This window comes from Melozone crissalis, unplaced genomic scaffold (genome assembly GCF_028551555.1).
Source record: "Melozone crissalis strain CALT ecotype California unplaced genomic scaffold, PUWL_Pcris_2 ptg000016l_1, whole genome shotgun sequence".
NCBI classification, from domain to species: domain Eukaryota; kingdom Metazoa; phylum Chordata; class Aves; order Passeriformes; family Passerellidae; genus Melozone; species Melozone crissalis.
In genome coordinates this window covers 23,887,938-23,903,627 of record NW_026535794.1, presented here as the reverse complement: position 1 = coordinate 23,903,627, position 15,690 = coordinate 23,887,938, and the positions used below count along the sequence as shown (strand labels likewise).

General features: G+C 35.2%; 1 protein-coding gene across 5 annotated transcripts in view; it reads right to left on the bottom strand.

The window, feature by feature from the left end:
* Positions 1-15,690, bottom strand: part of AKAP9 (A-kinase anchoring protein 9) — a 106,102-nt gene that overhangs the window by 72,011 nt on the left and 18,401 nt on the right. For all 5 annotated transcript variants that reach the window (XM_054274228.1, XM_054274224.1, XM_054274225.1 and 2 more), the window contains exons 2-3: positions 8,788-9,042; positions 556-600 (exon numbers count right to left, since the gene is read on the bottom strand). In XM_054274228.1, the coding sequence (XP_054130203.1) occupies positions 556-600; positions 8,788-9,042 (300 nt within the window). The remainder of the gene's footprint in view (positions 1-555; positions 601-8,787; positions 9,043-15,690) is intronic.

The window sequence follows — 15,690 nt, the reverse complement described above, 5'->3', positions numbered from 1 at the left end:
ACTCACTCCCCCACCAGCAGGGTGGAAGAGAGAACTGGAAGGGCAAAAGCAACTGAAATTCATGGGCTGAGATACAGTCAGCGTAATAAGTGAAAGAAAACAATCCAGCCAAACAACAAGCGATGCACAGGCAATCACTCATCATCTCCCAGCAGCAGACTGACACTCAGCCAGTCACTGAGGCTGCTCTGAAACTCATTAAAATGTAATCGACTTGTTAAATAGTCTCTCACAGAAAATTAGCAGAGATTATGCACAGCCAATAGTCCCATGGCAATACAAAGCATTAATACGACCTTAAGGATGACACTGCTACAACAGTTTATGTATATACTGCATTATTTATTACAGTAGCCATCCCATTATGGAGTTGACATAATGCTTGCTTTAATGGTACATTGATCATACCAGTAATAACATGCAACAGATTTGTCCATAATATCACATCTGCTCTTTCTTTCCTTCTCCTTTTGAAAAACTATGCACAGCATTGCAGCAAACATGTAACAGAAAAGGTTGAAAGAAAAGCTAGGAAAAGCATTACTTCAGTCTTACCTCAGAACTGTAATCTTCTACTGTGGTGGAAATTTCACTTTCCGGCTAAAATAAAATATTAAAATATTTACAATGATGGCACTCTAAAAATACTAAACAAGACATTTTGCATTTTACAGTATTTGAAAACACAAAGGTGTATGTGAATTTAATAAGAGTGTATGTACAGCAATGGTCACCTTCACTTCCTTGAAATCCCAGCTTTAACAACAACATTTTGCTGTTGAACTACGATCACAGAAACACTATAATTACCTGATAAAATTTTCACACAACTACAGGTACAAAATAATATTTTGAAAATTAAACTTACTTTTCTGGGATTTCTTTTTTGTTTTTTAAAAAGAATTGAGAAGTATCATGAAAATAACTTGTCTCTGCTATGTCAATTTTACCTAATTTGAAACTTTGCTGGCTTAAGAACACAATTGTGTATAGAACATAATTTTCATACATGCAAGATTTTGATGCTGACTAGAATTTTAAAACAAACACTCATCCTGCAGCTTCCATGGAAACCAAGGGAAAATAAGACAAAGACTCAAATCTTGTGATCTAATGAAGCAGAGGAATGAGGGGAACAAAGCCTTAGGAAACTGAGCACAGATGTGCCACGGCGGATGCCTGAATGAAACACAGTGTATGTTGATGAACTACATAAACTGTATGAAGTTTGGGAATCAAAATGTTCACGGGAAAAGATGCAAATTATGTATATAAGGAGCATGATCATGGAATAAGTGCACTTGAAAGAAAAACCTGAAAACTTTGAGAAGTGTCACCCTGAGTTAGAATTACTTTGGCAAAAATGATGTGCAATTAATAGAGCTTGTCCAAAATTCACTTAACAGGTTAGCCAGCCTCACATTAAATTTCTCAATTTTACATTGAGTTCTTTCAGGCTTATTTTCAAAGGAACACGGTATGTTTTGCATCAGAAGACATAGGTAAAATCTGGAAGGTGAACTGAGTTTTGTTTTGGTTTTTTTCAATGTAATCGACCACTCAGACCTCCTGAAGTTCTGCAGTTTTCACAATCCTAACAACATTGATTCTACATATTTTGAATCCAATATGCAGCTCCAGAATGTAATTAACATAAACAAAGGGTATTGTTCCACATACAGAGTGCACAATATTGCCTTAAAATATTTATGTGGAAGTTAAAATTCATACGGTGCATATAATTTTAAAAAATAAGAACAGGTCCACCTCAAAAATAAGACACGAACTGAAACAAAAATCAAAATTATGTTTTAAAACTCTAGGGTGAGAAAAGTATTTCTGTTATGAAATACAAAATTAGTATTTTAAAATATTTCATTTTTACACAAATATATTTTGTTCATATTATTTATATCAATATTTGTGTATATATATATATATATATATATATATATATATATATAAATCAAAAAAATTACATCTTGTTTGTAGTCTATGTCCTTGGTCTAGGACAAAATCCTCTGGAAGAAATAAAATCAGAGAAAACCACGTTATTCTTTTTGTAACAGGGATAACAAATATGGTTGTTATCTTCTTTAAATTTTTCATGGTTTGTTTCAATTCAGGAGTCTTCACAAAGAATGATTAGAAGCATTCCTAGAGAAGCTCAGAAGAGCTACTAGAAATGTGTATATATATATATATATATATATATATATAGCTAGATCTAAGAACTCTTCAAGAAATATTTATATATAGCATGAAATATAGGCACTTCTCCAACATACAAAAAACAGGAACAACTAGTCCCACTTCTTTAATAGTTTTTCCTTGTAAAAATTCCTTTTTAAATTATAAAAACAGCCTCTTGTTCATAACGGAGATGAAAAATGAATTTGTACATCCTCACATAAACTACAGACAGATAAACCTAGCAGATAATTATAGAAAAAGGGAAATAATTTGTAGGTTGAAGCTTAGGCTGGAGTGAGAAAATATTAATTCTCATAGGAAGCTGATTATTGAAAATAAGTCTCTTGTTTTGTTATGACAATTTGGCCAGATATGATATTTTTTAAAAAGTTAATATATTGCTGGTCCTTTCTGAATACCAATCTAAAATTAAAAAAAAAAAAACTAAAACTTTTTTTTACAAAATCATCAAAACCACATAGTGCTCCATCAGTTTAGGTGTACAATATCTGTTAGCAGCATAAGTAATCTTTCCAAACTGCCAACTTCAGTCCTGGATCTAGATAGTTATTTGCACGTTAAAACCAAGTCATTTTGCTGAAGGATTCTATGATTTTAAGGACAGAAGGATGGCCAAATGAACTCCAGATAAATGCACTGTCTCCTTTGCTAATGGGATCATCCAAACCCTGCTTAAAACCAGTTAAAGAGAATTAAATCCTATGAGCTCATGCATTACACCCCAGACTGCAAGACTTCATGATATTCTTTTGCTATCAGAATCTATAACATTACAAATAGTCAACATTTTGCAGGCAGTCATCTTGCCCTCCAAGCATCCATGTTACTTCCTAAGACCTTACCAACTTTAATTCAAATACAGTTCCTTCCATAATCAAGCTACCTGCTCTGTATCCTTCAATTCTTCTTTGGTGAACAAAAGTAATTAGGTTTTACATAGCTCATTTGAGCCACAGGGGTCCAGTCTCAATGGAAATAATTTCAAAAAATTCTTACTACACACTTTGACAGGATAATGCCAAGAAGGCTATTTATCAGGTCTCAATGCTCCATGGAATTTGAAACAGGTGTTTGTTACACCCTCACAGTTGTTTTGCACATATTCTATTAACTGCATCCCACAGTATTTTCTTGCTGCAGTTACTCTCTTCTGGCAAAGTACTTTAGACCTTATTTAGTATTTTCTTCACTGACAATGTAGTTAATTGCTAAAATACATTGAAGAGACATCTCAAAGATTCTTTACAGACAACTATCTCCATAAATTCTGCAGATGGTACCTTTAATGATAACAGTATTCAGAAAATTTTTAAAAGTTCTGTCTATATACTTCAGAGGAAATACTGCAAGATGATACAAAAAAAAACCAAAAAAAGAGTATCGGCCTGTGGAATACAGTAGGCCCATTTTAGAGTAACTTGTTTCTGTATGCAGTTAAGCACTGCTCAAAAGTCATGTTCTTGGACACTGGGCACCCAACAATACCCCAGGATTCACAAAAGAACTCATATACAAAAGTGGCCACAAAAACTGCAAAGTGATTTCCATATTTCTTTGAAAAATTTCCATAGGTGACAATAAAATGCTTTGCAAGAACTAATACAGAGTTGGTTCTAAACTACTTGAATTGCAATGGATGAAGGCATAGACTGACTCTCCATGGAATAGAATTCTATCTGAAGGAAACTGCTGACTTTTTTATGACCTCAGTGAAAACTGTCACAAAAATGTAACTGTAACAAAATGTAACAAAAGGATGGATTAATTATTGGACCAAGATATTTTGACTTGGTCATTTTCAGACGGGTTTATAGCGATTCATAGAGGATCACAAATAAGTCTAATTAAGGAGACCATGACTAGAAATGAGGCAAAGAGAATGTAAATAGAATATCCCAGACATAAAACCCTCTCTTTAGAATCCTGAACCTTATGGGCCTTTAATATTTGTAGAACATTCTGAATATGAAGGGCTATTCTTTTATATTGCCTTATCATGTCTTCCTTAACTCCTAATATCAAAAACCATTCAACTCAAATTCTCTAGTAATTTATGATCTAAACCAATTTACTATGATCAAATTGAAACTGAGTGCATTTTAGTGGAGATAAACTGCTGCCAAAGCTGATCTAACCTGCAGCGAGGTACTGAACTCTGCAGTGTGTAAACCTCTGATGGTATCAGAAAACACCATCAACAGTGGTAACCTACGCATTCAATTAGGTTTCTATTCTTTGGTAACATGGCTTTATAAATGTTTAATCTAAAGTGAAATACTCTGTAATTGCAGAGACCATTCTCCAATACAGCTAATTTCTGTGCTAGTAAATCTATTATATATGAGTATTTTATGAGTATTTACAGAGATAAAGGAAGGCGTAATACCAGAGGTTGTCTTATGAATCAAATAAAATTGACAAGTTATCCTGGTAATTTTCTGGCCAGATGGTGAATAGAAAGAATGACTGGCTTCAATCAGAACCATATGCTGCTGAGAATTTCCTACCTTCTCTTGCGGCACTGCCTTTACTACTGAACAGAATATTTCCAAACGTTTGCTTTTCTCCATTCTTCAATTTCAAAACATGTTCCAATGGATGCTGTATTATCTGAAGAGACTGGGCTAATTTTGCTACATTTTATTTATGCATATTTTTTTCCAATTCCTCCACCTTGCTGTACATTCCAGAATAGCTCTTTTCTAGACAAAGTCCTTAGTTGCTCTTGGCTTTCATGCTTCCATCATAGCAATGTCTTACCACATTCACCACTTATGCCTTTTCTCACTGAGGCATCCTCACTGTTTCTCCGTATTGCTTACATACTTTCTGATTTCTGATTTCTTTCACTTTTCTTCATCAGATCTCAAGAATCCTACCCAGAGTCTTCTTCTTAATCACTTGCTGATCCTTGTCTGTCAAAATCTCAGACACTAGAAACTGGAATACCTTAGAGAAATGAAACAAGAACATGGAGCTTTACCACTTTACAACTGTTAACTTTACCACTTTACAACTGTTAACTGTTAACTGCTAACAGTTAAGCTATTCTAAAACTATTACCAATAGGACCTTTAAAAACCAAAAGACGAGTTACTAATCCAACCTTAGTCAATTAGCAGGTATTCTTCATCACAGAACTTTGAACTTTTCTTTTCTAAGAAGCTTTGTATAATAGCTTTTACTACCCAGGTGACTCAAGGACAATTTTACTGTGACACAGGTTAATTAATTTCTTTTGCTTTTCTGGCATTAAGACATTCTTGCAAAGCAGCGTGCTCCAATCCATCGTTTCAAGACTTCCCAGAAAAGGTGATCTCAGCAATTATCTACCTTAGAAGTGACTTTTGTTTTCTTCCATTTTTAGCCATAGAAGTCACAAAAAGAAGCAATCCTAAACCTAAGATTTTAATTGATTCTGGCTCATTTTACTATGTGGTCTAGGTTATTTTTATTTCTATATGGAAAAGGACACTATGAATGTCAATACCTAAAGGACACTATGGATGTCAACATCTAAAGATATTGGGGTGCAACAGAATAAAGACAAAAAATATTCTCTTTGTGAAAAAAAAGAGAAAAAGCATTCATGAAACAAGAGACCCAACAAATATAAATACCAACTAGCACTTCTCTAAGAAATCTTGTAAATTGTTCCTCCAACAGTGGATGGAAACCTTGGAGATTACAAATGAGTTCAGATGGAATGTAAAATGTAATGGCTAAACAATGATAGTTCTTCCAGAGTTCTTCCAATTCGTTTCTGCAACTCAAGAGAACACAGAGGGATAGAGGAACGCACCCTTAGGAACACAGAAGGGAAAAAAAAAAGGAATTGGATGACTGTAAAAAAACCTCTTTGTACTCTGAACACTTTTGTCCTTTCTGAAAAGAAACTCTTCTGCCTTCACAAGGGAAATAAGCTCTCAGAGGAGTATCTCTCTTTCACTTTCTGATATTCATATTGAGTAAGACAACCCTTTTATATTTGTATTTGGACATGCTAATTCCCCTGGGGACTTAAAATCATATTAGAAGAACTGCAGGGAGATAAACTCTACCCACAAAACTACCACAGAGAAGCCCAGCCAAGATTTTTAGATAGCCAATATAGTCAGATGTTCTGAGTCTGTATTTTGTGGCACAGAAATAACAATTCTAAATATCAGTTCCAGTAAAAGATGAAATAAATAAGTAGAATCAAAGTTTAGCTAGAAAATGATCCTGGATAATGCTTCCAGTAATCCTGTCTCACTCTTCTGACACAGCAACCTCCAACGACTTAATTTTGGGTGAAAAAGCAAACAGCTCAAAGCTGTAATTCTCCATGGCAGAGATTAGCCTGAAACTGCCTATTACAGTGGCTGCCATTTCAACTCAGCCAGCTCCAATCCAATTACTGTAATACAGGCTCTGGGTCCAAATCATTGCACTTGTAAAACTAAAACCAGTAAATTATGAGATTCACTGAAACACTTTCAGAGTTTTTCCTCTTCTATTAATATTGCAAAGATGTTAGCCATCACCTTCCAACTACAAAATACCAATCATTTATTTAAGTAATATGAGTAAGGAAGCTACAGACCACATTTAACAAAGAAAAATGCTCTCCCAATTGGGAGCAGGGTGTTTTTTCTTTTTTGTGGAAATGAATACTGGTATAAAAGTCACTAAGTAACTCAACAGAGTCAAATTACAAATTCACATGATTCTAATGCCTACTCTTTTAAAGCTACATTTTAAAAAAGAAACAAACCACCTCCACCAGCAAACCAGAAACCTCAGTGCATCTCCATATCTATTTATTTAAACAAAAGATAAGTTGCATTGGAAGTAAGACAGACCTCAAAAAAATCATACCCCATCTTAAGATATTTCATACACACAATCTTTAGCAACTGAAATGTAGATTTTTTCCAGTTCTAAAATCATTTCTGTCTTGCACTGTATGCATTTAGAGGCCAACACAGGCCACTAGGACCAACCTGATCTAATTAGACCCACTCTGAGCACAGGATCAGACTAGACAACCTCAAAGGCCCCTTTTAACCCAAGTTATTCTATGACTCTGTACTTTACCCTGTTTCTCCCACTGTACTAGAGATATTTATCCTAACAAAGGAAATACATTAGCAGAGTCCATCTGCAACTTCAAAATATATTTGATCAAGGAAATTACTTCATACAGTTGTCCTATTTATGCAGACTATTGCATTATTAAAAAAACAATTTAAGTGATTCTCTCTAAACACCTCTCTTGCCTAGCAGTCCTCTCTCATTAGCTGTAGATAATCTGATTCATTTCATAAAATACATCTTTCTCTTTTCCTAGAAGGCAAAGAAGTCATACCTTGATCTAAGAAAATAGTTATTTTGTTATCAAATTTCTTACCTACTCCAAGAAAATCTGAGTTGAACAGACAGTTTTATTGAGTTACTACAGTTTTGAAGTCTTAACATGAGCTTTCTAAGAATTAAAAGCTACATTTTAAAGGCACATACCTACAAGGTTCAAAATGTCTAGTGTATTGATATATTGATATATCTATTACTGATATATATAATCCAGTGTATTATAGGCTTAAAACTGTAAAATAAATGGATCAATTACTTTACAAGTTTTCATTTGCATGTATCATTTAGTCCATCTGCCTCTCCACCATGGTAAGTTTGGGGGTTTTATTAACAAAAATGGAAAAACATTTCAAAAAGTGTAATTTCTCAGTTAGTCCTCAGTTGCTGGAAATTCAATAATGGAGCCAAAATTGTTACAAATGGACTATCCCAGCACAGGACTGGCAAGCCAAAATGCAGAGCATTCATCTGTACCACATCAAAAATTACTGTATTCATCTGCACAGAGCTGGGAATTTGCATTGAGATGCTTCCTCAGAATGCCACTCACGTCATTGCAGAAGCACTGGTTTCAAAAATGGAATAAGTTATTTTGTAAATAATATCAGCCTTTCTTGTCCCTTCTATCTGTAATGACATTACATGAATTCATATCCACCCAGAACTAAACTGGACTGCCACTGTATGTCACACAGCATCTTCCAAACTTCCCAGAGCAAGTACTTTCAGCAAATGGCAATTAGAATTATATTTCATTAAGTAGTCAAAGTAGAGTAACTGTTCACCAATCTCTTAAGCCACTCAGGTCTCAGTAGTGATTTCTAAATTCATTCCTTGTCCTCATTAACCAGAGTGACTCAAATTACATCAAGAATACAAGAAAGATGTTTAGTTTCACATTTTGGTGTAGCCATAAGTGCAGAAACCAAATATCCACTTCAATCCACAACTTCTAATAAAACAAAATTGATTTATGCACATTTAAGGAGTATAGCAATATGAACACACTTTCCATACCCTACAGGGAACTGACTACAATAAAAAATTATGCCAGTAGACAAGTAGAAAGTGTCTTCTCTGGACACACTAAGTCAGACAGAAGAAGAAGTGAAATAGTGTGCAAAATCTCATCCAACTCCTTTATTTCCACTCTCAAAATGAATGGATTATTTTATGCCCACTCACCCCAAAAGTGATTGTTGCCTGAGACAAACTTACCTCAATGGTGTAAGCTGGGGTGTGTTTGATAATTTCTCCACTATGCAAAGTCCTGATAATAGCAAAGTCAGCAGTAGCAGCTCCTCCCCTTCGACTGCTGCATGTGGATATTTCATCACTTCGAGATCGATCACTTTCAATCCCATCTTGTATTGATTCTTCATCTTTGATGTTTGCTGTTTTCTTCTTCTTTTTCTGCTTCTTTGATCCATTTTGACCATCAGTTTGTGCCTTCCGCTGCCTAAATTGGGCAAGCTGTAGAGAAGACAAAATCTTGTTAAAGGTGAAAGTTTTCCTCTTTATTACTAATGACATCCTCTACAAAGCCTTACCCACTACTCTACAGAAAGCTTCCAATTAATCACTAGTGAAAACAAAGTGGAAAATAGTATTGCATATGTGAGACAGACCCAGATTATTTTTCCATTTTGATACTTTGCTTTGACAAAATCTTAAATGTAAACCAACACCCAGTTAATTAATTCCTTTTCAGTTTCATACTCGAAAGTTACTGTTCCATAGACTGATACCTAAAAATCAAGACATTCAAAGGTAAAGGTACAAATGTCATTATAAAGGACAAACGCAATGAAATAACCTGATCTCATTTTTCAATTTCATAGGAATTTTAAAATAATTGACAGAAATTCCTTTTAATTTTTATTTCAGAGACAGATAAAAGCAAACTTCTCTTCAAGCAAGTATAATATGAAGCTTTTAAAAAAGTTTGCTATAACACAGTTACTGAAAACACAAAGAAACAGCAAAGTGGCAAAATACTTATTAAGGGAATACTCTAAAACCAGAAAGTGAGCAGATTACAAGACACACTACCTTGTAGCAAAACATGTTGACGAACAAAAAGTCACAGGTGAGCCAGGCACACAGTTTAAAAACCAATTAGTATATAAGCTATTCAAATACAGTAAGACACTGCCTTTTGAAGAGCTTATCACTTTTAATCACTTTACAGTGGTTTACACAAGAAAATCCATTTAAATTTTTTTTCTTAACAAGAACAGAAGTTTTGTTCAAATAAGTAAAACAAGCACATTGGGGTTTACCAATTAAAATTCAAAACTAAAAAGATCTTATCAATAAAATCTGAAAACAAGAATCATTACTTTCCAATTGAAGCATCCAACATTATGTACTACAATACATTTCATAAATGTAGCTCCAGCATACAAATGAAGACCCTAAAACTTTAAACTTTCAACATCAACTAATACTCAAATACCATGGTTTTTTTAATAAACATGCTGCAATTTTAAGAAAACAAATATAGAAAAGACAGCATATTTGCTCGTCATATTCACCAGTCGAGAAAGCCAGGCTTCCATGCAACTTCTTCAGGAACATCCAAAGTGAACAGGACACACGGATCCCCTTTCCCAGTCACTGTTTGGTTACAGTGGAAGATGTCACCTGAAGGGCTTTCTAGCTCTCATCTGGCCCCAAGAGAGCTGAGCAGCCCCAGTCTAAATGCATCACTGAGAGATCAGCTCTGACTTGCGGCTGGTTTATGCTTTTGTCCTTTTATTTGTATTTCTTCGTGGGTTTCTTCAGCCTCCTCTCCTTTCTTAGGACGACAGCTTGGCATATGGCTCCTGCTCTGTTTAGAGGAGGAGGACCTGAACATGTGCTGAGCCAAATATGCTCACCTAAGTACTTAATACTTACCTCCTCCCTACTACTTTTCTAATTAGTTCAACTTTGTGATTTTTTTTCTATTTTTAAAATATGTATCTTTTGTTATTTCAAAAAAAAAAAAATCCAGTAAATTCAAAAATTCTAAACAAGAAAAGAAAGGTCTCCTTCTACTTCAAAATTTAAGAGAAAAAAAACCCCAAAAGAGCCAATCAACCACCCCTAAACCCAACTAAAGAGAGATTAAGTTTCTCAAAATGATTTAGTTTCTCAAAAATAGGAAGGGAAAAGGTTTCAGCTGTTCGCTTAGGATATTACTACATTCTCCTCTAAAACTGTAAGTTTATCTCAATAAAATACTTTCAATTTGTCCAAAAGAAAAGCAGAATTTGTTCAAATGTTCCAATGATAGGAAGCAAACAACCTGACTTCAAGTGTAAGTACAGAGAGATTTTGCTTTTTTAATGTTTTATTTCTAAGTAATAAATGACATGTAGTGCCACTGGTCAAGAACTCTCTTCCCCAACTTGATTGAAATCTTCTGTAATGGAAAGTTAAGTTGGCTTTTTAAAAGCAGCTTTACAGTCTTTATTTGTCTACAAAATTAGATGTGTAGCTCAAGGACAAATGAATTACTCCTTGTCTCTCTTCAAGTATTTTGCATATTTCAACTGAAGCATCTGGGCATGGCAGATTTCCCTCCTTTCAAAGTTGTCGACTTTCACTTCTTCAGAATTAACAGATTAAAACCTACCATGGCAGTTATAAGCAGATCCTGGTTTTTTTTTCTGTTTAAACATTGATGAAGATGAGCACATGTGAAAGCTAAACACATGTGAAAATGAAAATGTTACATTCTTGTATTACACAAGTTCTCAACTGACAAATTCCACTTGAGGATCTAGGACTCTGGAAATAACTGCACTAGTAGTGACGGATGCATGAACAAATCATAGCACTTTTAACCCCACACATTCAGGTACACAAAGAACTGTCCAGCTACTAATGCAATATGACTTTAAATTAATATTTTTAATAAAATTTTAAAAGCTAGAAATAAGAGAAGCAGCACAGCAAAAAGCAACTGCTGACCAAATACATTTTGTGATGCTTATACCAAAACAAGGGAGTCTCAGATACCAAATTCCTTCTCATGAACTACAGTCGAGGATCTATCATTGTTCCAATGATAAGCAGGGAAAAGTCCACAGCAGTCATGGGAGCCAAGGAAAACAAATTCTTTAGAACTGAAATTTTCAATTAAAAATACTTCCAGATTTTGTATTTCTAGAAAAATAGATTTTACTGGTGTGAACAAAATGTGAAACAAATACACTCTGATACAGTGCCTTATCCTGTCTTCCAGACACAACAGCTTAATTATGCCACAACTGAGCCTGTGGAGAACTTAATGCTGCTTCCATCAGTTCTGAATCTGCAGTTTTGAAACAATTCAATGTCAAGTCTCTGCTGAGTTACAAAAATTGCAAGCAAGAGCCAAGAATGCAAACGCGGGAGGTACTCATGGAGGAGGAAGGATGCAAGGAAACAGAAGCTGAAGGACATTTAGAACAGACTCTCTGCATTGATATACCTCTGAGAGCCAACAGAGAATGAGCACCTTACCCTGGGAAAGCATAGGGAACACAGTCAGCCATGATCCACTTAACACATTTCTAGCACATATGAAAACCAATCCAGAGCATTTTTAACACTATTGACCTATCTGTCAGGACATTGCCTCCAGCTTGTCCCATCATGCTGGTAAGATCTTGCTTGGATCCTACAAGCAGTACTGAATTCTGTTTAAAATTTCATCTGTATTTTCCAGCAGTAAGAACAATCTATTTCGCTCCTTGACTCTCAGCTTTTGCAACTAAATAAACGAACAACTTGCAATTCCCAGCTCACAGGTTTTTTCAAGTCCTGCTTCTGGGCAAAACCCCAGTACTCTTGGAAACAGGCATGTTCACTTCATAGCATTTAGAGAAAAAAAATTATTGTCTGAAATATTTCTATCAAATCTCTAGCGTACAATGAACCAAGAATGAAAATATGTTTCTTTCCTTTTAATGCATAAAAAGGGACAATAAAATTGGGCAGGAAGAATTACTTGGTAATTTCCAGATTTTCAGAAGTGTCATTTACAACAGCTACTCAGCTTTTCACCAGTCTGGAGAATGGATATTGGCAATAAATTCTGTCACAAGATGTTGTTTCTTATAAACAGAAATGTACTGAGAGTCATCAGCGTTTTTTCACTCTCTTGTAGTCACAAGAGAGCAGCATGCAGACTGACAATAGGTATACTTTTCAAAACAATTTTCTGCAGCAAAAGAATAATTGAATAGAAGAACTTAGGTATTTAGATGATATATGCATTTATCTAGTTCTAATTATAACTTCCTACTAATTAATCCCAAATCAATATACTAGAGCACCAATTCCCACATCACGGACTGCACCAAAATTACCAACACCCTGGTACAACATTATCTTCACTTTTAAATGCCAGTATGCTCCAACTGGCAGAAAGTCAGAAATGCAGAGAAGAATCAATCGCTGTTAGGAACTAAATACTTACCCTTGAGACAGAAGGGAACTAACTTGCAGAGTGGAGGGGATTACTTGTGTAAATCATGTAAGTTATGACAGTTAATGTACTGCTATAATTAAAACAGCAGCATTATTTATTTATTCAGCTATCTTCAGCAGATTCTGACCTCTGGCACTTGCGCCAGCAATCTGGATTGCTGGGTAACACTGTTCATTGATTAGTTTCAAATATGGTCTGACTGAACTATTTCTAGAGTAAAAGTCCATGGTAAAATAAAATTTGGCTCCAACATAATGTGAAACTTAATCTCTTAAGCATTTTTTAAAAAGTCTGAACAAAAGCTGCAACATTTAATCACTGCCTATACACCAGTAGAAGACAACACTGAAAAATATCCCTGAAAAACAATGAAGCTGTATTTGTAAAGCATCAAAAGCTATAATTTTAGTTCACATGCATAAAATACTTTTTAGAACAGAAACACATTCTGCACCATTTAAAACTGGATGTTGCTTTATGAATGCTTGGTATTCCTTAACATTCTCAGATAAGGTAAGAGATCTGGACAGCCTCATTTTCAGAGATATTACAGTCAACAGAAATTGAAAGTGCTCAGTGCTTCCAAGGAAGAATGTTAGGAAATACTATAAAACATATTTGCTGCAGTTACTGAAAAAAAAAAGCCTTCTAATTGTGAAGAAATTCATAGCACATCCTGTACAAGTATAGCTGTACAGTCACACTTCATGTACCTGTAAACAACCATTATTAGATTCAAACTTCAACTTTCCAAAATCAAACTCATTTCCATTTCATAGCTACAGAAAGAGAAGGGTCTGTTCATCTCCCACAGCTTCTTAAGTACAAACCCCTATTTCTTTGTTTATATTCATTCAAAGAACAACTATAAAAGGATGAGTCACAAACTTACAGACTGACAACAAAAAGGAACCTCAGACAAGCTGCTACAAGCAAGTAATTACACTTTTTTATTTTTACACAGTACAAAAAGAGCATGAATGGAGATTCACATCATGATTTTGCATTTCTCAACTACTATAACTTCAAAAAATGTTTCAGACACTGCCTAAACTTCAGATTAGTAAGTCCTCACAGACAGGGACTTATTCCTTGTCAGAAGTTCTCAAACAGTCTGGTGTCCAATGAGAAATGTTCTGTGCTGGCCCAGGTCATATTTAGATCACTCATCCAATGTAAGAAGACAAGGACTTCTGAATCTTCTGGTCTCTAGCTAAAAACAGTAGTTAATGCCTGAAAGACAAACTGATAGCCTTGTAATATTCTTTATAGATAATTTGGATGATAAAACTGAATACATCTTAAGGAAGTTCATGGATCACAACATGGTGGAAAGCCAGATACAGCAGAAGGAAGAACCACCATACAGTAAGACCTCAACGTGCTGGAAGCTGAAGCCAACAAGAACTGCATGTGAGTTAATAAAAATAAACCTCACGTCCTGCACCCAGGATGGAATTATCCCACATCACAGAGCAGCTGGGGACTGACAGGGGTGGTGTGTAGCTCTGCTGAAGAGCTAACCTAGCAAGCTACCCCAGAGCAAGCAGCATGCCCTGGCAGCAATGAAGAGAAACCATTAAACTTTGAAATGGCTCTCAATGCCTACCACAGTAAATGACTAAAACATCAGTTTGGTGATTAAATACTTACGGTATGGCTGAAAGCCCCCCAGGCAATCCCGTTTCATAAAATGGAATTTGATAACAATAATACCATTTGTTATGACTGCCTCACAATACAGCAGAAAAAGCCCAATAAGCCTAACAAACAAATCCTGGCTTCAGTGCTTCAATGCAAACACTTTATTTAAGTGTAGAAAGCATATTTTAAATTCTCTATTTAGTAGACTGAAAGTCTCTACAGGAACAGTATCTGCAACTGAGCATAATGAGGGTAAGAAAAAGTGAAATAGAATCCTTTGTCAGGTGTTGCTTGAAACTTTCCACCAACATAAAAGCCACAAATTTGCCTCAGAAAGGTATAGTTATTCTGCATATAGAGCAAATGCTACAAAATCCACTTTAAGCTGCACCTGAATGTATAGCATGCATTGTGACAAACTGTACTGTGTAAGTGGTAGCTATGATATATCCCAGACCCAGACAGACTGTGGCTGCAAGTACACAGTAACACTTGGATATATCATGAAACTCATCATGAGAGATCATAACCAGTCCTGTAATAGAAAGGCTCAGGCTTTCCTAATGATATTGCTCCTAATCCCCCATCACTGAATGATAGTAACACATAAACTCTGAAAGATTACTGAGAGTGAAAGTGAAACCAAAATATGTAGACTGAGACAGACAGCCACCTGTCTTAAAAGGTGAAGGACTAATTTAAGAATCACCTGCCCTAGTAATGATACAGCAAGTGCCTCCTCCCTCTGACCACGGGTAAGTAATTATTCCTACAGAAGATTTCAGTAACACAAAAAGAACAAAAAGCAGAGCCCATTGGTAGGATTTGTTTTGATCATTTATTAAGCACATATACGTCCTAAGAATCCTTGACTGGGGTGTCCTGCAAATCAGTAGTGACCAACTAAAAAAGCCAACCTGAATTTGAAATTTTGGCATCATTTAAAAGTTGGACATTTGCTGTGGTTTAAGCTTATCTATCCCACCTTACCCTGGACAACTGAAAAAATATCT